The sequence below is a fragment of the Parasteatoda tepidariorum genome, chromosome 4 (genome assembly GCF_043381705.1).
Source record: "Parasteatoda tepidariorum isolate YZ-2023 chromosome 4, CAS_Ptep_4.0, whole genome shotgun sequence".
NCBI classification, from domain to species: Eukaryota; Metazoa; Arthropoda; class Arachnida; order Araneae; family Theridiidae; genus Parasteatoda; species Parasteatoda tepidariorum.
The window spans coordinates 91,351,860-91,372,888 of NC_092207.1; the positions used below are offsets into that span (position 1 = coordinate 91,351,860).

A 21,029-nucleotide genomic window follows, 5' to 3' on the forward strand; every position below is an offset into this window, starting at 1 on the left:
AGATTATTTTAAAATTTCTTCAACTTCTTTCCCTTTACTTATTGTTACAATCGTCCCCAAGACGCCATTTCAGCTTCATTTGTTAAAAACATTGCTAGTTAATTAACAAAACTAATTCTGTTTTATTGAAATGTTAATTAAGGTGTCCACTTACATATTCGGTTAATAATTTTTATTTGTTCAAACAAAATTACTTTGTTACAATATAATAATCTAATACCAAAAAAAGTACTTACGTAGCATGAAAATATCTTTTGTGACGTAACTCTTTCAAAAGTACATAAAAATGGTTGCCAGCAGGGGTGTACATGTAGATTTATTAAATACCCCTTGTGCGCCACCTAGGAACCAAATCTGGAACCCGACACTCGAAATTTTTGCTCTATTACAATCGTACCCTGTTACAATTGACCCCACTCTCCCCTACTCTAATCGCATATTGTTATATAATAACCATTGATTATTATATGACCTTTACATACTTTTTATATAACCTTAAAATAACCAAATGAGACGGTTAAGACGGTTATGTTTTTCGAAGACTCCGTCGTAATGTGAAATGATACTTATTCGCAAATAATATACTATTTTTTATAACAGCTGTTGAGTTTGTAACTGTTACTAATGGCTGTTGGGTCAAGTTTAGAGTATCTAAAGCTTATTTTGAAAATGGTGCAAAACGTCAATATGGAGAAAAGTCACAGTTTTGTGAAAATTAAAAGCGTTTGTGGTCTAATTTTTAATATTTAAAAACTTACTCCAATGCTGCATTACCTGAGTTCATAAAAATTTACTGAGAATACGGCAATGATTTTGATAATTTTCATCTGGGTGGGAAAATGTCACCAAATTAGCAATTTTTAAAAAAATATTAACTACATTTAAAATATAAGTCATTTGTTTGTTCTAAAGCCTTGATAATTCTTCATGGCAAAATTATATGTATAATTTAAAATCATGGCATTGCCTTAAGTGTAAGAGACTTAAACTATGCCTTTTTAATTTTCCTTGGCGACATAGCTTCGAAGAACAGCGTATTATAGAAAATGATATAATAAGTAAGGAAAATGTTACTTTCTTCGATTGTCAACTAAGTAAATTTTTAAAAGGAAAAGTATGCGTGTTTATAAGGCAAGTTATGACAATATCAAGATCCAACACCAGAAACGTGCTAACTAATAACCCTTTTCACCCTCAAACGCGATCATATTACTAGTTGATATTCACAAAATTGCATAATAAGAATAACTTTAAAAAGCGAAAATTATTACTTAAATCCGTTATAATAGAAAATAACTCAAAAGCTTTTAGTTAATCGATGCCATTGCATCATTTAGTCTTCAATTCCAATAAAGAAAAAAAATATGGAAGTTTAAATTATAAAAAAGATTAAGAAATAAATTGTTCAATGCATAAACAGTAATAAAATGAAATCCCCAGAATTAAATTTTCCTTATGCATTTACAAAAACTAAAGAGCAAATCTTATTTGTCGTTCAACAGATCAATAATTGAAGAATCTAATGGTATTAAGAAATACGTTTTTATCCCATTTCATAAAAGTAATTTAATCTACAGTCAAAGTCGTTTTAAAAAATATGAGATGACACCTTTCATGTTCTTCTTTTTTTTTAAATAATAAAAGAAAAGTAACGGATGTCACTTTCAATTTTTTAAATGGCAGGGGTTGGGATGGTTCTTTTCATTTTATTCCTGAAAGAAAATAATTTTTTCTACGTCATTATGCACGCGTCAATGCATTTTTTGAGTAAAGGGGAAAAAATGGCGCATATTGTTAGAATAAAAAATGCAAAAGAATGCATTGCAAAATTTTAAAGGCGAATATTAGAAAGGAAATGTCAAAGAATTTCTTTTAAGCTAATTTCCACAACAACAAATTTATTATAAATAGAACTATAATTTAATTCATTGATAATTAAAAATTGTAGTCGTTATATTAGTTAATAATCTGATAGTATGATAATTTTATTCAAGACTTGAATAATGTAATTCAGCGAATGACAATATAATCATATTAATTCTCAGTTTTATTCGTAAATAAAAGATAAGGATTAACTTTTGATTTAACAAACGGCTTTTAAATATTTTACCTTTGTATCGTATTCTTATCATTTCAAACCATGATACCATATATACAGTGAGCAGAATTAAAAAACAAACCATCCTGAATAATTTTTGTTCTAATAATGGGATCTTCACGTTATAGGTTATCATATTAATTTAGTTTAATTCGTAAATAAAAGAAAAAGATTAGCGTCTGATATAATGATTGACTTTTCAATAATTTAGCTGTAGTATTCTTACTATTTATAACCATTTCATGCACATAATTAAGACATTAAAAATACTAACATTATGTCAATAAATGATTAGGAAAATATGTTTTATGGAAATGAATGATTAGTAGAATAAATGATTCGGAGAATAAAAAATATGACTCCTGTTAATCATTCGTTTTATCACGGCCAGAGCACAGTGATGAAAAGCACACTTGCACCAAATCGCTGTTCATTGTTGTCGCAACCTTTATATGACCTCATATAAACAATTTAAAACATGAAACCAATACTTCAATGCATTCCAACTTGTGCTTGGCAAAATAAAAAGACTGAATAATTTTCGATACAATGATTATACTGTTAGTCTCGAAGGTCGAATCTTAAATATGCCAATTGATTTGTTTAAATGACATTTTAAGAAGCTATTAAACTATTATGACTTTGCTATTAAACAATTCCTACTTTATTACTAATTAATTATTCAAGTCTATTTGCTTTCTCACACTTTTAAAAGCCACATCCTGTTTCTAAATCTATTTTTATCCAAAGTATGCATAAATTTAAATAAAAACATTCTTCCCTTTTAAACTACGAGGGAATCACTCGAGCTAGTTCATAAACCAATAGTAATCCCTGGGACTTCCCTTTTCCCCTCAAATATAATAAAATAGAGGGAAATTGCTTTGCTACTTTCCCTAAGATAAAAACTTAAGCACACAGTTTTGGAGTGCGAATTTGAGCTCCGCCTTTGCTAGAAAATGTCTTAAATATACTATGTGAAGCTAATAAAATATTTTTTGCCTTCCAACTGCTATCTGCGTGGCCTAACATCACTCACCATGACTGCTACCCTTTCAAGCCTTGCAGGATAAATTTTGCAGTTGGTTTGGCACTTTTTTTTTCACTGGCTCCATTAAAAAAAAAAATGCTTTTTTCAAATAAGTAAAAAATATATAAATATAAAAGGAAAGAAAATAATCGAATGAAGTTTTAGGAGATGCCGGCGTTGCTCGTGAAACAGATATCCTGACTAAAAGAATGAGAATTTCGGGACTTTCCTTCATAATGGGTCCAGACGTTGCCTCTACACCGTTGTACCGGAATCGCCGTTAAAGAATTGATGTCTTCGCTGTTTTGGTTTCGTTTTCGCCTACCGTGTGTTACCATCAACAATTAGCTTCTTGCGGATTTACAGCAAGTGCTTGCTGTGTTGCCCTACTTGCTTGCTGCTTGTCGGTCTCATTGAGGATTGATAAAGGTTCAGCATATGATCGAATTGATTTCGTTTTCTGGCGATTTTCTCGAGTGTTCTGTGTTTCCTTGAACGGAAGATGACCAAAAATGTGATCTCAAGTGGTAGCTATGATTCCGCTCGCGTGTGCGCGTGATTCATCAAATATTAGAAGTGATTTATTGGTGATTAATTACAGATGTGATTGGTATTTACTCTCAAAAGTTTAAGTTTTTAAACGTGAATACTTTTGAATCATTTACGCTCATATATTGAAATAGGAACATATAATTTTATGTTTATTGTTCCAAATATTTATTCCGGTAATATTATATTTATCTATTAATATTTATATTTTGATAATAGTTCCATTTATTGATGCTATTATTCAATGGTTTATAATATTATTTGTTTAAATTAAATAATGATATTAAAATTTAGTGCTATCACATATTTTTTTTTCCACTTATGATTCAGTATGATTATAGTTTTAATTATTATTTAAGGAATCACTTTTTATATTGCATTATATATCACAGTGTATATTATATTGATTGTAGAAGTAAAATTTAAATTTTTATTTTATTATGGTGTTCAAAAAAAGCAAAATATGTGCTATTCATATATTTAAATTTATTTTTCTTCCTTCTAAATGCTGTATTTAATTATTAAAATTTATTTTGGTTATTTGAATGCCCTTACTGAGTGGCAAAAATTACAAATTTACCAAAAAAATATTTTTTTGAGCTGATGACAAGATTATATCTTTGCTTTATTTTGTATTTCTGGCTTTTTAATTTTTTTAAAATTTATAATAATTTTTCCTTTTTTTTAAAAAAATATAATTTTCCTGTTTTCTTTGTATTTTAACCTTATTTTATGGGTTCTATGCACTGCCAGCTTCAGCACAGTTTAAACTTATTTTTTCTTTATTTTCTTAATTTTCTTTGTTAATCTCTCTTTTCGCTAACTCTTCTTTTTCTCTTTATTGTGTTACAGGTATATATTATCTAATAAGGGGCAAAATGTCTAGAATCTAGTTAGTTACTTTTTACTAAAAGTATTCTATTCAATTAAAAAAGAAATTTAAAAAATTTCGTTTTTTTTTTTAAATTTATTTTTTGGTTTCAATTAATCGAAAGCATTACTTTTTTCCTCAAAAAGAAGTTAAATCTCTCTACTTATTTGAAACTTTCCTTTCTTTTGAAGATTATATCATCATTACATTAAAAAAAGAACCGAAAAGTTTTTTCGAAATAAAAGCAAAGAAGAAACATTGCTGAAAGCTGCCAATTTCTCAAAAACAACTGCTTTGTTTTTTTCAAAAAAAAAACTTCTTTTGCTCAAGAAGGATAGTTTGTTTTAAGCTATACCATTATGTTCCTTCTTTTCCTTCCATTCTAAATCCTTGTTATTTTCATAGCTATTATCTGACATTTGTCTTCGCTATATTGTGCATATTTTTTTTTACCCAATCGAGAAACTTCCAATTAATTACAAAAATTCCCTTTTTGATCACAGAGTTTTAAGCTGAGGAGAAAAATAATGAATTTTCATTCTGTGCTTATGTAAAAACTGTGACGTTTTTATTTCATTTGTATTACTTTCCTGTCGGTTATTACAAAAAAAATCTTGAAAAGTTTACAAATTTGCCTTTATTTAGTTTTTTTTTTAACAATAAATTTTTTTGTAGCAATTATAGAGTACATTTGACCCTTTTTTGACAAAACCTTTAATACGCACATTATCTTCCTCGATGTTCATATTTTCATAGTAGGTACTAGGTAGGAGGTTTTCGTGATTTTTCTCCTCATGCAACGCAAATGCTGGTTGGTTTCTTCAAGAAGTTCTCCACAAAGGCAAGTTTCTCCCAATGCTTGATCTAAAAGTTTCCTTGTCTTCTGGGTTGGGCTCAAAATTACAAGGCTATGGAGTTGAATATTGACAGTTGTAAACTCAGAATAATTCGGTCGGCTGCTCAACCCTGGGTATAACAAATGCAACTGAGCCGCGGTACACTGTGTCACTGTTTAAAAGAAGATTTCATTAGTGTGAAAATATTAAGTTCAGATAAAGAATACTATCTTTGCAATATTTTTAGTGAGAACTAAAAATATTGCAAAGATAGTATTAGAATGAGAAAGTAAATGAAGTCATCTGACACTTCTCAGTGGTTTTGGCTGGTTTACACAAAAGTTATGACAAACAGTGTCAATCTGAATAGTAGTTAGTAAGGAAAGAATTGTCGACTCAGAAAGGAATCGGCAGAAGCAGGTTAACGTTGACTATACACGGCAAACTTTTATCTTATTTATTTTCACTATCAGCTCTCGCTTAACAAAAGTTTCCCTCTCTTGCGCTCTGTAATTGATTAAATAGGATTACATACAGTATACATATAATGCAATTGGTGATATTAAGCAAAATAAATATAGGAGTGCTTATAGTATTCATACATTGCTACCGGCGATATTATGCAAAGTAAATATATATTCACATTTTCAATGAAATTGAGAAAGTGTAAGGAGTTAAGTATTTACTTTCTGAGATTCTACCCCGTGGTTTACTTACTGAGAGTCTACTTCGTGGACCTCTTGAACCAGTGGAAGTGCTTGTGGTTGCCTCATCATCTCGCCCTGGAAAATGTATTTGTATTAATAATGTATGTGAATGCATCATAATATAATTTCAGAAGAGAAAACCTAACAATCAATTGATATTCACAAGAGACGTACCTTGACATAACCTTAAATCCGTCGCATTGTCCGTGGGATTGTTTTCACTCATTTTTTACAATTGTTATCCACTAAATTTGAAAATAAAAAATACTACCCTATTAAATTATATGTGTATCAAAACAAACTAAAAAAATATTTATAGAAAAACAATACTTTTATGACTTTTATTATTTTTATGCTAGTGAGAACCAAAACAATATGGAAGTGAATGAGGGAAAACTGGATCCTACCACGTGATTTCCCGGCCAATAAAAATGTAGCATTAAACGTTTAACATAACCTTGTTGGAAGTCGCATAAGAAGTATAACTTCAAAAAAAAACATTTTTTTTTTGTAGCCTTGGCTACAAACATTTTTATGCCTAACGCACCTGATGCTCAAAAGATTCGAAGATAAAACTCTTCAGCGGAGAAACATCTCGTTTTTTATACACCATCTTAGACGTTCTTTGGTCTGCATTTTTAAGACACTAAGCTAAAATTAACGTTTCTATTGCGACTTGCAATACGTTATTTCTGAGCATGCGCAGTATTGCTAAGGAGTAGAAAATAAGGGTTACCGTTAACGTAAGGTAAACGTAAAGCAAAAGATAATCTATTAGGGTGAGCTAATACATAACCGTAGCAGTTAAGCTACTGATCTAGTTCAGCCATCACGCTTAAACTAGGCTGAGTTTTAATGATATTTGTGTCAACAGTTTGGCAACATAAAAATTTTCTAAATTCCTCATATCATATACAAGTGAATTAAATATAAATACAAATAGCAACCCGATGCATTTTTCGATGTGTTGACATTTTAAACCAGTCAGTCAAGTGTTTTACTTTATACCTTGTTTCTATACTTCTGAATTTTAATTAGCTTTTCAGATTTTTTACATTTTATGATAAGAAAAATTACTATTTTGTTGTTGCCAAAAAACATATTAAACATAAATGTTAGAGATGGTAAAAATAATATTACGGCTAAGTTCTGTTAATTTATTCTCTTTAATGGGTACCAAAATATTTTAACCTGGTGTTAATCAAGCTAACTGGCTAACATGATAATCAAGCTAACCTGGTGGTGGTTCATATTAAATTTTATTGGAGATAGTCCCTTATCAGATTCTGATCACGCCTACTGCAATTCATATGCTTCCAGACTTTTACACATGTAGCACATACTTGTGCATTCATCAGACATTCATAGATATAAATTAATATTATATCCTTCCCGAACGTCCGTAAAACCAATATGTACTTTTAGTAAGAATTATACTAATTATTAATGTGAGAGAAAAAATTGGCGTTAAATCAACTTCTAAATAATGGGGAAAGTAATAAGGAATGATATTTGTAATGATACTAATTACGTATAATAATTTAATTCAGAGTCGTTGTGGCAGTAGTGATTAAAAGTAGCACCTGCAAATAAAATCTCAAAATTTACTTATGAAATAGAAAGTAAAACTCTGAATGCTTTTTAAAAAAAATATAGAGTAAGAGAGTATTAAAATCAAAACACTAACTAATAACATAAATTTTTTTTCAGGTATAGCGTGGTAAAATTTTTGTAAGATTACAGTTTGATGGCTTCCTGATTCGGTAGAGAAGTATTGAGTTAGATATTTTTAAATAAGAATGGCAGGAAATAATATAAAAAAATCAAATATGAATGATAAAAATTCTGTAACTCCATTTGAATTGACTTATAAGCATTTTAACACACATTTATATCTTGCACATGAAGAATTAGATATTTTACTTCAAAGTGAATCACCGTATGATGAAGCCAAAGTAATGGAAGAAAGGCAAATGGCTATTCGTGTTGTATCAAGACTTTATGTGAAATATATACAAATAACCAACCAACTTATTAAATGTTACGAGAATTTAGCTAACCCCCAGAAACGGTTGTACCTCAGGAAAATGTGCGATTGTTGCATAGGGAGGATCTTGGAACTAAAGCATTTGTTGGCGGATTGGGAAATTTCTGACTTCCATTATTTAGATCAAACAGCTCTCGGCTTAAGGCTATTTCCTCAAGAGCTGGATGTAAAAATTCCTGAGTATTTTGCAGATGGAGAAACAAAAGTAGAGCAACAACGCAAGGGAATCGTTGAAAAGTATCTTGCAGTTCGCAAAAAAGAAGTTCTTGATAAAATAGCTGTAACTAGAGAACAGAAAATGGTTAGATTGGCAATGGTTTATATCAGAATGATTCAGGACCATGAAAGAGCACGGCAGGCCAGGGAATATTTTTATAAAACTCAAAAACAATACTTGCAAGAAGAATTGAATAAAAAAATGGAAAGCAGGAAATCAGTGACATTCAAACTAACAAGAGTGGAATCGGCTGCTGTGATTCAGAGGGCTTGGAGGAAATATCGCTCTCGAAAAGTGCTGGATTCCGATTATGAACTTGAAATGAAATTTTTGAAAATGGCTCCATCTGATAGGAACAAGGAAGATATAGTTGGCATTATTGAAAGAGATCGGAAACTGGTTATAAAAAAGACAGAGGAGGAATATTTTAAGAAAAAAGAAGAGATAAAGCAGGACATGTTGTTGTATGAAGCTCCAAGATTGATAGAACAACTAGAAGAAACTATTCGAGATTATTTTCACGAATATAAAGATATAAATGGAACATATCCAGATTTTCCAACTGAAGAGGAGGGTGGCTCCGAAACTATGTTAGCTATTCCACCCGAGGGATTTCCTGAGCCCCCTGAAGAAACTGAACCTGAGCCTAAGGATAAAAGTTCAAAAAGCGATAAAACAGACAAGAGCAGCAAGAAATCGAAAGATGAGGATGACGAACCTGAAGTTTATACATTGGAGCCTTCGAAATATCTGCCCGACATGATAAATCTCATGGAAGCATTCCATGAAACATGGCCAAATAAAACTATTGCAAATCTCGATAAGTTTGATATAAATGTTTTGAATGACGAGGTAGTAAAAGAAGTAGATCATGAAATCCGTTTGCAAGTGGATGAAAAAATGAGAGGAGAATTGCAGCGTCTTTCTGATGCTATGAAGAAGGACTCTAAGAAGAAAAAGAAGAAATCGAAAAAGAAGGGGAAGAAGAAGAAGGGAAAAATTGAAAAAGATTTAACTCCTGACAGGACGTTGGAATCTCTTGTCGAAGAACTAGTTCAGCAAAATATTATTCGTGACTATCCCAAGCACCATTTGAATGAATTCATAGGTGAATACAATCTATCTGGCTCAATTAAGCAATTCTTAAAAGATCAAGAAAATGAACCATTACCCTGCTTAGCTGACATAAGAAGAGTCGTGAACGAATATTGTATTTTGCCCATGGGATCTGACGCAATCCACAACGGTGGGGCTTATATAAAGTCTATTTTACTTGCTGGCCCACAGGGCTCTGGAAAAACACTTTTAGTTCATTCAATTTGTACAGAAGTAGGTGCAATGCTAATGGATTTGTCCGCTGAAAACATTGAGGGGAAATACCCTGGAGAAAATGGCCTAGAAATGCTTTTGCATTTAGTCTTGAAAGTCGGTAGGCTTTTGCAACCAACGGTAATTTACATCAAGGATGCCGAAAACTATTTTTGGAAGAAAAAGCCTTCCAAGTGCCCCTTGTCTGAACCTGGTAGATTGAAGAAAGAGCTTCCAAAACTATTAAAGAAAATCAAACATGCTGACAGAATATTGGTTTGCGGGACAAGTAATTCCCCATTCGATGCTGATGTGAAAGGTTTATCTAAAAGTTATTCTAAAATCATTTGTATTTTAAAGCCAGATTATGATTGCAGGGTGCGTTTGTGGAGAGAGTTTATTTCTAAATCAGTTGCAGGAGTAATGAAGAAGCTAGAGTTCAGTGTTCTCGGTAGTATATCTGATGGTTTTGTTGCCTCGCACATACACGATACCGTATCCCAAGTTCTGACACGTCGCAGGTTAAATTCTCTGAAAAATATACCTTTACGTGCTTCAGATTTCATAGATTCCCTGGCTAGTCATGTCCCAGTATATGAAGAAGAACAGAAAGAATATCTTAATTGGTTGCAAAAATTACCACTTGCAAAGAAAAAACTAGCCCTTTACGAAAAAGATGAAGAAGAGAAAGACGAGGAGGAGGAAGACGTTGAAGAAGATGACTACTGACATTTTTTTTCTTTTATTTTGCATTAAAAGAGTATCAAACTTTACCAGTGTCATTAGTTTTAAAAACCCTGTTTGAAGACAATAAATATTTCATTAATTAGATATAATGGAATTATTAAGCTCATTTTTATTCGCTTAATTCCATTATCAGGGACTAAATACTAATTACATTCTTGAAAACTTGATATCATTACCCTAAATCAACTGATAGGTCTAACGGTTCATTTAAAGAAAACATTCCACCTATTATATTCAAAATAATAACAGTTGCAAATACTTCTTTGAATGTAAATGTCAGGAACATGATCTTTCTAAATGTAAGGAACATGAATCCTTCCAAATGTAAGGAGCATGTCCCACCTATTATATTCCACATAACAACAATTGCGAATAATTTTCATTCTTGCTATTCGTCATAAAAGTATGTTTTAAAACAATTTTAAAAACGTCTGTCATTTTTTTTAAAAAAAAGAAATTGTTTTATAATACAGTTTTTAAACATTTACATAATTTTGATGGTTGCTATTGGTTAGAATATAATAATGCAACGCTTTTAAAATAATTACCTCCAGCATATGCAAGAAATCAGAAAATAGTAATGGTATGAACTTTTTTTATTGTGAAATTAAACAAAAAAAATATTGATAGTAATTTTTTTAAGCGATGTAGCATTCTTATCCTACAGATAAGAGAATGTGGGTGTGAAAAAATATTATTGAACAGATTTAAAATTAACAGAAATGGTTTAAGTGGCACTGGAAAAAAGGATCTTTGATCCAGTGTCAATAGATAAGGGATTTTGAAAAATCTTAAAACTTGCCTTATCCCTTAAGAGGATTTTTTATCCTCGCCATCTTAGATTTTAGGCCATATTTTTAATTTGCTGAACTTCAGACATCCGTCTCGCGTCGTGGCGGNTTAACAGAAATGGTTTAAGTGGCACTGGTAAAAAGGATCTTTGATCCAGTGTCAATAGATAAGGGATTTTGAAAAATCTTAAAACTTGCCTTACCCCTTAAGAGGATTTTTTATCCTTGCCATCTTAGATTTTTGGCCATATTTTTAATTTGCGTTCTCTCGATATTTCTTTGTATCTAACAAACTTTCGATGATATATAAAATTATTGGACAGCACAATAAGTTTAAAAAAAAAGACAAAAAATAAAGGAATCGCTTTATTAGAGTAGAAATGGCTCATGGTTATTTTTAGAACTTATTTGAATTTTTTTTTCTCAAAACTGATGCAATTTGCTGTTTTGAGTCAGTAATTTAAACTACACGTTTATCAGTTTTCAGATTTTTTAAAATCTAACTTATGAAGACTGATTCGGATGATGCTAAAATTTCTTCTAACGCTAATTGCATAAAAACAAAAATACTTATCAAAAATCTAAAAGCAAGGAACTGTATACTATTTAACTACCTATCGAAAACTGTTACATGAAGAATTGTATTGGCATAATTTTTTCGCAAAAAATTAATAGAGAATCTAAAATACCGCGCATGTTATAACTCGTATTGTGATTGGGTGGTGGCCTTGTACTTTACATGCATCTAAAGATACTTTCGAATGGAATAAGTTCATCATCAAGTTATGTGTGAAAATTTAATAAAAATAAGGTTTAAAAGCAAATTTAGAATTGTCCCCCTCTTTCTCGCCCCCCCCCCTCGANCGCCCCCCCCCCCTCGACAGTTGAGTCTCTTAACCAAATTCTTTGTCTCAACCAAAGATTATGGAAAGGAGAAGATGTCTAGCTCTTCGAAAACGTAACTAACGGGAAGAACTACACGGTGCGGTGCGCTATAGTAGCAAAAATAACTGGCAGGGTGAGCAACATAGTCAGATTTAAAACGGCGTCATTTGAACTAAGATCCAGTGCATGCGCATAGGAAACAAACAGACAATCAAGAGGTACGTCACCTGTGAACCAGTTTTTGGACAACTCTACATGCATGATTGGGTAAAGTACTGCTTTCAGGAGAACTTCAGACATCCGTCTCGCGTCGTGGCGGGTACTATGGTTACGAGGAAAGGTCACTTCGAATAGGGGTGTGGGTGAATATTTTTGTCTTAATCTTATCGTAGGTCGTCGTGAGTAAACCAATCGACACCTTCTTTCTTCCATTTCACCCCCATTAGAAATGTGCTCTCGCCATAGCAGCAGACAGCCCCAGACTTTCAGTCTGGAGGAGTTCTCCTCGAAGCAGCACTATACGCTGCTTCCCACCAACTACCATTTCAGCATTTCTTTCTATAACAAAATGGGTTTGCAGATTTAATTAAAATAGATCACATGAATGCATTCTCAAAATCAGATCTTAATTAATATAGTACAGTTTATCAATAGTGTGAAAATACAAAACAAACCAACGATAAAAATAAAAGTGAAACTTTTCTTTTTTACCCCCAATGCTTTCCCAACCTCATTATTAGTTAGGAGGAAAGAGGTTGCAAATCCTTTTCAAGAGCCTACGCTGCCAATCCCCTAAATGTTGTTTTTCCCTTTATACGCAGGCACCGCATCTTACCTTGGGTGACTGGTTTATATTATGTAAATGGAAGCTAGACTTCTTCCCCTATGTATATTCTTTGTCTTAACAGTGACATTCCTAGAATTTGGGAAATACTAAAAACCCTTGAGTAGTATATCAGGTTTTTTTCTTCTTCTTAAGGTACTTAATATCCCAAAATAATGTAATCAAAAGTAACAAAGGCAGGAAAATTGAAGGTGTCCAGAAAACTTTAAAATCGTTTTTCTGAAAACTACATTTTCAAGCTGACCTAATTCATAACTCGAAATAATTTTCCTCGTTTAGTATAAGTTGAAGCAATTTAAGTTCTTTCGCTTTGCCTGGGTCTTTTTCGAATAATTTTCTAACTATAATAGGTATCTCGGTGAATATACTGGAGGAAAAAAAAGTTTTATCGTTCATGTTATCAACAACATGCTATTACTACATGTTTTAACACTTTAGACTACAAATATGTTAATTAGCTTAATGGTGCTTTTGTTGTCAAAACAAATGAGAGATTTTATTAGAATCAAGATACGTTATCTCATTTGGTACTATTGTTGCGACGGTAATTAAAATGCCTTTTCCCCAAATCCTTCTTTGTTATTTTAAAAGGGCTTTTTTTTCGTAAAAATAAAACGAATTTTTACCATTATAAAATTTTCTAAACAGTATATTTGGAGAAGTATACAAATAAATACAAATATTAAAAATGCAAGAAATAAATAAGTGAAAAACAAATTAATTTAATGATTATTTTGAAGAATTAAAGAACAGCATATCGAAGCAAATTTTAATTACGATCTGTTATCTTCAAAATTCAAAAGTCTTCAACTTACTTTTGATTGTCGACCACTTTCATGAAAAAATAAAACAAATTTTTTTAAGTCTAGACAAAAGGAATAATTGTTATTATAAATTTTTCAAGGTCTGTATATTGAGATACAGCAGTCCAGACGCAGTAGATTTAAATTACTTTTTTCAGGAGTATTCAAGCAATGATTTATTCATTCGCTACGTATTCCTATATTTTTTAATTGAATGCATATCTTAATATTAAATTGCGAAATATTAATTCATTTGGGATTTTAATCCCACATTTTTTAAAGAAATTCTTTTATAGTTTCGAAATTTAATAAAGAAATAAATTTGCGTGATTTCGGTTAATTCGAAATATTGATTCTATAAATTTATAATTATTAATTTTATGCTATTCTTTTTTTGAGAACACACAAAAACTATTTCTAAAGAAAAAAGAAAAAATTTAAATTACACATTTTTCAAGTAGAATAAAATTATTTTCAGATCTTAAGGAGAAACGTAGGGCGCTTCATTATAGAAAGACTTGAAAGGGATTTTAGAGATGGTGGAATTTGAACGCCCTATGTATTTCGTTCAAGATCTGGTAAATAATAAAATTATATTTTCTCCTTCTTAGCCTACTTATAAGTGCAGCTTTTGAAATTTTTAAGATGAGTATTAATGTTCCCTAAAAAATAAGTTTGAAATGAATTGTTAAAAACTAGTGTGCTCTACCTTCAGTTCATTTACGCTTCCCATCCCCCGATTATTGCTATTTTATATAGTTTTCTTCGGAAACAGATGATTGCTTTGCTCGGTACTAAGTTAACACTTTCCATCCCGATACGCCTCAAACGCCCGGTCAGCTATATTCCCGAGGAGCCACCCGAGTTTTGGTGTGTTTTTCCAAGACCTCCTAGAAAAGAGAAGGCCTCTGCACGGGTTACCATAAACAAAAAATTTGATCCTTTAGTAGTCCAAAAGTAATGACATATTTCGTATTTACCATCACGGCGCAGATGAGCAACTCGAACGTAGGGACATCTTTCTTATATTCATCCACTGCGCAGCTAAAATTCGTTACGTCGGACTACTAAATTGATCCGTGCTGAGGCCTTCTCTCTTCTAGGAGGTGTCTGTTTTTCTCTCCTGAGATGCGATGTAACCACAGAGTCATAAAAGTAAGGTGGCTTCTGAGGTAGGTAGAGTTTGTCTATAGAAAGAACTGAGCCGTGATGGTTCAGGGGATAGAGCATTCGCCTTCCAATGAGGTGAACCGGATTCAAATCCCAGCGATTGATACGAATTCCGCATCCAGCTTGCACCGACCACAATGCTGACGTAAGATATTTTCAGTGGTAGATGGATCATGGATTAGAGTACCCTTGTCGTCAAGATACCGTGGGAGGTTCTTGTGGTCTTCCGCTCCATGTAACGCAAATGCGGGTTAGTCTAATCAAACAATTCCTCCACGAAGGCAAATTTCTCGCTATACTAGATCCAGGAGTTCTCTTGTCTTCTGGATTGGGTTCAAAATTACAAGGTTACGGAGCTTAACATTAGTAGTCGTAAGCTCAGAATGGATCGCTGTTCAACGCCGTTTATAAAACAAAATGTAAAATAAACCTAATTAATAAAATATTGCTTGATAAAATATTACAAATAGTCTTTGCCCTAATAACACATAAGCAGTGTGGAAAATTCGATATTTCTGTGGAGGAAAAAAAAATAATTGCGAGAGAAATTGTCAAATGTCTAGATGATTAAAAAAGGGAATTCAGGAAACTTTTCTTGACAACATTTTGAAAGACGGAAGCATACAAACATAACAATACATATCGCGAGCTTTTTATTTATTTATTTATTTTTATAACTGTTAACTTCTGAAAATAAATGTGTTCTTTCCTATTGCAAGGAGAATTTATTTAACGTAAAATTTATATGTTCGTTGAAGCTGAAATGAAGCACTCAAAGTAATGGGGCTAATATTAGATATGTTGAAAAAACTGTTAATTTATATGATAATGAAATGGAGTTTGTGCTTATTTTGTACTAAATATAAAATATATAATCATTGCATCTACATTAAACTTTCAAAACATAAAAATATTCTCTTTCTCTCTTATTGTATGAAAAAACACTTATTGTATGAAATCGCTCTTGAGTTGATGCCATAAATAACAGAAAAAGGAGAGTATATTGCCAAATATAAAATCATAACATTTCTATTGAAAATATTTATCAAAATATACGCATGTTATAAAATTGTATGTATTATATTTCTTAGTCTGGAAAATGCAAATTCATTTGGAAGTAGTGGATTTGAATCCCACCGTGTTTCTATATATGTCTTGTACTTTCCATCTTTAATTTGTGCCTTTATGTCCTTAGGCCTTCACATAGTATTCAGTACAAAAGCCCGCATAAGTGGATAAAAATGAAATAAATTAATAAAATAAACAAATGTATATATTTTATATATTATTTATGCATTTATATTCATATTATCATTTATTCAAGAAGTAGTACTGCGGTTGACGAATAACTAAATCTTGACACATATTTAATTCACCTCAAATTTCCCCCGATAATGTATCCGGTATAATTTGCAAAACTTTGTGAAGTATAATTTAAACAGTTAGCTATTGATTATAACTGAAAAATGCATGCACAATCAAGCTTTTAGTATAATTATGAAATTTGTGCTTTAACATGATATTAGTTTTGTTACTTACAAAAAATAAGAGTATTTGTTTAAAAGATTTTTAAAAAAGAATAAATGCCTTAAATTGATTAGCTATACTCATACACACAGGGTGTCACACATTTTTGTTTTGTTTTGTGATTAATCAAGAAATCACTTTGAAAAACTTATTTAAGATATGAAAAATAAACATTCAATGTCTTGAAATTAATTTAAAAGTTGCATATTGCTTTATGATTTTAAATAATCGATCACTAACAATGGTCACTTTTATTCCAGGAATTTAATTTCCTTAAAGAAATAATTTGATATCATTTAAATGTAGTTAAATTAAGCGTGAAATAAAATAATGTTAATGAATTAAACTGTAGCGATATAATAGAATTAATAATAACAGAAAATCGAAATAGAATACCCGAAGTACATTTCGAAATGATTTTCGATTTATTATAATTTGTTTTACGCTATGACTCTACTAATTTAAAAAGTCTTCAAGCGTAAAATCTTAATCAATTATTAAAATCCTTAAAACTTTTCGTTAAGTATATATTTAGATTCCTTTTGTTAGGCTATCTTAACTAATTAAGTATTGTTGAGTAGTTAGTGATACGTTAAGTATTCGTTTACAATATTAATTTATTTTTTTTGCTGTTGTATTTTTTATAGAAAGTTAGTTACGAAATAATTAGTCAAATTTATTTTTGATTCTGTTTTAAATGGCTCTAGAAATTTTAAACATAAACAGTGCTATAGTGCGGCCTACTGCCATACTAATTTTTGCTGACGGAGTTTGCCTTTTTCGAGAAATAGCATAGATATGAGCCGCGATGGCTCAGGGGATAGAGCGTTCGCCTTCCAATGAGGCGAACCGGGTTTGAATCCCAGTTGATACAAATTCCGCATCCGGCTTGCACCGACCACAGTGCTGACGCTAAATATCCTCAGTGGTAGACGGATCATGGGTTAGAGTCCCTTTGCCACCTGGTTAACCATGGGAGGTTCTCGTGGTCTTCCTCTCCATNAAAGTCCTCCACGAAGGCAATTTCTCCCAATACTCGATCCAGGAGTTCCCTTGTCCTCTGGATTGGGTTCAAAATCACAAGGCTACTTAGTTGAACATTAGTAGTCGTAAACCCATAAAATTGGGTCGACTGTTCAACGACGGTTATAAAATAAAATTAAATAGCATATATATAATACGATACTCAAATTATGGCTCGAGAGGTGCGTGAGGAAGTAGTACAACACGTAATAAAGCATAGGAATGAGTTTTCTATCTTATCTCACGACAAAGATGGAGGCTGTTTTTGCACTTTTGCATACGAATGCCGAATGGTTTGAGCTCATATTTAAGGTGGTTTGTGTGATTCAATATCTTTTGGCCAGATTTTTAATTATTATTAAAATTCAATGCACAAGGAACTTTGACAAAATCGTGGACATGAAAAAAGTTAAAATTGAAATCAAAGAGCTTCAGCGTAGGCAGCGCTGTGAAGAAATTTGGTTGGCATAATCAAAGTAATACTCACGACCCTCGGCAGAAACCGGTGGAGTCTGTCATAGTCCACGTAAAAAAAAAACTGCTACAGTCTATATGAAAAATAACTATCATAATCCGTGTGAAAATTTATTGAAATGTAATGCTATTTTGGCGATATTTTTTCTCTGAAAAATACAGTCGAATAACAAAATGTATAACTTCTCTTATGAGTTTCAGAGTTACCATAAAAAACTAAAACTTAAGTTAGAGTAACACATTGCAATATTAGGTCATGCTGTTATCGAAACAATATTTTTATTTATTTTGTGAAACCCAATTGGTGTATAAAAATATTAATTGCGATTAAAAGACACAAGATTGTATGAAAATATTACCTACTGTATTTTAAATAACAATTGGTTAAAGAAGGGTGAGGGAACCTGCCGACTACAAAGGAAGGTAGCCTACATGATATCATTTTTCGCATTTAAATTTTTGTCACAAATCTCTGATAATAACTTTTGAAATATTTGAATAATAAAATACCGTTTTTCAGATTACATTATTTTTTTTATTATTATATTATCTTTTAGTAATAATATTTGCTCAGTAAATACTAAAAAGTAGTATTTTTCACAAGATCTGCAAATGGTACTATTTAGAAAACCGTTTTCCTTATGCACACGATCTGCTTTCTACACCTTTCCGACTTCAAAAATCCTAGTGTTCAAAATTTACTGAGTAATTAGACCATGTGTAAAACAAAACAATACTTTAATAGCATAAATATTAAATCTTTAAAAGTATAGTAACAGTATTATAAGCATATAAAACGTTAATTGAACATAATGTTACGTGCTACTAAGCTAAAGTGTGACTTTTATGAGTGCTGTTTGTTAAAACTGAATATTTTTGGATTCTATAACAAACTTTCTTCTTATGTTTTAGAAATGGGAAAGTTAGTTCGATTGTAGCCCTCAGCATTAAATAGTATTAAAGCAGATTGTTCTATTAGATCACATTACTATCCAATCATTACTGGATAGTTACTTAATTAACTAGAAAGCTTATCACTTTTAACTAAACGAGGAAAATAAATCTCATCATAAGGGTGTTAAATCTCGTTGAATTTTTTGTCATGGTTTCGTTTTTTTTTCCCGACTAATTCACGTATACCTTTCGGTCCTTTTCTGTAACAAAAAGCAGTTTATTGAAATATTGAATCACTGGAATTGTAAATCCTTTTAAACAGGATTTTCAATTTTATGCAGTATATATTATTAGAAATTTGGTTTCAGGGGAAAGTTAATTTCGAATTCTCAGTCACTTTTCGCCAGTTTGCTTGTAGTACAGTTAAAATGGCTCAGCAATCGACTTGTTGAAGTCGATGTCTTGTCTGAAATTGGTTACCTGAATCTATACTAATATGATTTAGGACTGCCTACGAGGTACAATTTAGGCAACAACGAAGCCTTAACAAAGTGTTATTCCAAAGAAGAAGAAAAAAATTGATTATAACATAATAAATTTCTTAATTATATGATGTATTTAATTTTTTGTACATTACCTAAATTCTTTTATATCTTTGCACTTGATGTTCGGAAATTGCATTGAAAACTTGTAAAACGAATTAATTTAAATAAAATCTTAAAGCAAGTACACAGCGACTTGTTTCTTCCGCATGGATCACCACGTAAAAAAAATGTTCTTAAATTAAACACTAGTGCTTTCAGCATGCAATGCTTCTTGAGAAATTGAAGGTGGTACAGTTAAGATAGGTACGATTAAGGCAAATTTCCTTTATGTTTCTAATAGGAGTCATTTTTAGATGATGACCGAAAATATTGGTTTAGAAAATAAATAAAAGTTTTATTCTTTTCATTCTTATCATATGCTATAATTATGTTATTATTATTATTATTATAGTTTTTTTAGCTATTTCAATGGATGTAATTACAATCCATATTTAGCGAGACTTGGCGGAATTTTTCGATTCTTTGGTGACCCATGGAGACGTTTTGTGCACAGGATAATTTGTAGATAATCTTAAATGAGACTGTAAGATACCATGTTTTTAAAACACACCATGGTGAGGAAATTTTTAATATTTAGGGCTAAGTTATTCCAAATAAAATAGAAAACCTGTTAGTATTTAATCTGACTGTAACCTCGAAGCGTTTTATAAATTAATCAGTAATTTCAGGTTTATTAATTTTTTATTTCAGTTAAAAGTTGAAATAAACTTAAAAAATTTAATTATAATTTAGAACAAAAACAGCGAAAATAGGTAGTTTTTATTTTTTTTCCAACTAAAAAAGACATAATCTACTTGAAGAAAATATGCTATTCTTTTATGAGTTTGATAATTAACGCTAACGTTTGATAACTAACGATAATTGACTTGATGTAGAAAGCTACCGAGAGGGAAAAAAGCTTATTAGCTAAGATAATTCGAAGGTTTACGAAATAAAAAAAAATATTTAATAGATAGCAGGAAATCCATTTGACGAAGATTTTAACATGAAGCAGATGATGACCTCACACATGATTATAGTCTAAGAATAACCCCTTATGTTGGCGAACTATATTCCTATTCCTTCCTTTTCATAGCTCCGATTTGACTCTCATAAGGAAGAATACATCTTAAAAACTCCTCTTTTTAACTAAAGTAGGTACTTGAAGTTTGAAATTTTTTCTTATGGAGATATCCAAGCTAGAGAATGAACTACATCACTTGACTAATGTAATTCTATCAATTGCCGTAATTTTGTGTGAGTGGATGGCAACCTTTTATTTGAAATATTCCTAATGGATAATTCTTATTCCTTGAGAAAGGTAGAAGTATTCTTATAGTAAAGTGATGTCAGTCTAGACCTTCTGAGATCAACACAACACTTTTCAATAATTTTCCTTTCGAAAAGCAGACTATAAAAAGGCTCTAAAGATGCCACGTTCTTGTAATTTAGTTCAGTCTGGTCTTACGTGGCTATCATGACTTCTGCATTTTTTAAAAATCAATCCCTTATGTCTAAGCTTTCCTTTTGATGTAGAATTTTCATAAAACATGTTCTAACTTTTTTTATTATTTTGTAATATTTTAGGCCACAATAGAAGGAAAATATTATATATATATATATA

The 21,029-nt window shown here is 31.2% G+C and overlaps 2 protein-coding genes and 1 long non-coding RNA gene across 4 annotated transcripts in view; 2 read left to right on the forward strand and 1 right to left on the reverse strand.

Annotated features, from left to right (window-relative positions):
- LOC139425406 (uncharacterized) overlaps positions 1-21,029 on the forward strand; it is a 74,501-nt gene that overhangs the window by 22,342 nt on the left and 31,130 nt on the right. The gene's annotated exons all lie outside the window — the stretch shown is intronic.
- Positions 5,171-7,491, reverse strand: LOC139425405 (uncharacterized). Of its 2 annotated transcripts, XR_011636659.1 has the most exons (3): positions 6,266-7,491; positions 6,102-6,166; positions 5,171-5,556 (listed from the first exon to the last, which is right to left on the reverse strand). It is a non-coding gene; the product is annotated as an uncharacterized lncRNA (long non-coding RNA). The 2 variants fall into 2 exon arrangements; XR_011636658.1 differs by having other exon boundaries at positions 6,102-7,491.
- LOC107454731 (dynein regulatory complex protein 11-like) lies at positions 7,504-10,515 on the forward strand. Its single transcript, XM_016072009.3, has one exon. The coding sequence runs from the start codon at positions 7,891-7,893 to the stop codon at positions 10,390-10,392; it is 2,502 nt and encodes an 833-aa protein (XP_015927495.2). The 5' UTR covers positions 7,504-7,890; the 3' UTR covers positions 10,393-10,515.

Bases quoted from the DNA above. Each gene is read 5' to 3' on its own strand.
- LOC107454731 (XM_016072009.3), top strand. From the start codon at position 7,891: ATGGCAGGAAATAATATAAAAAAATCAAATATGAATGATAAAAATTCT.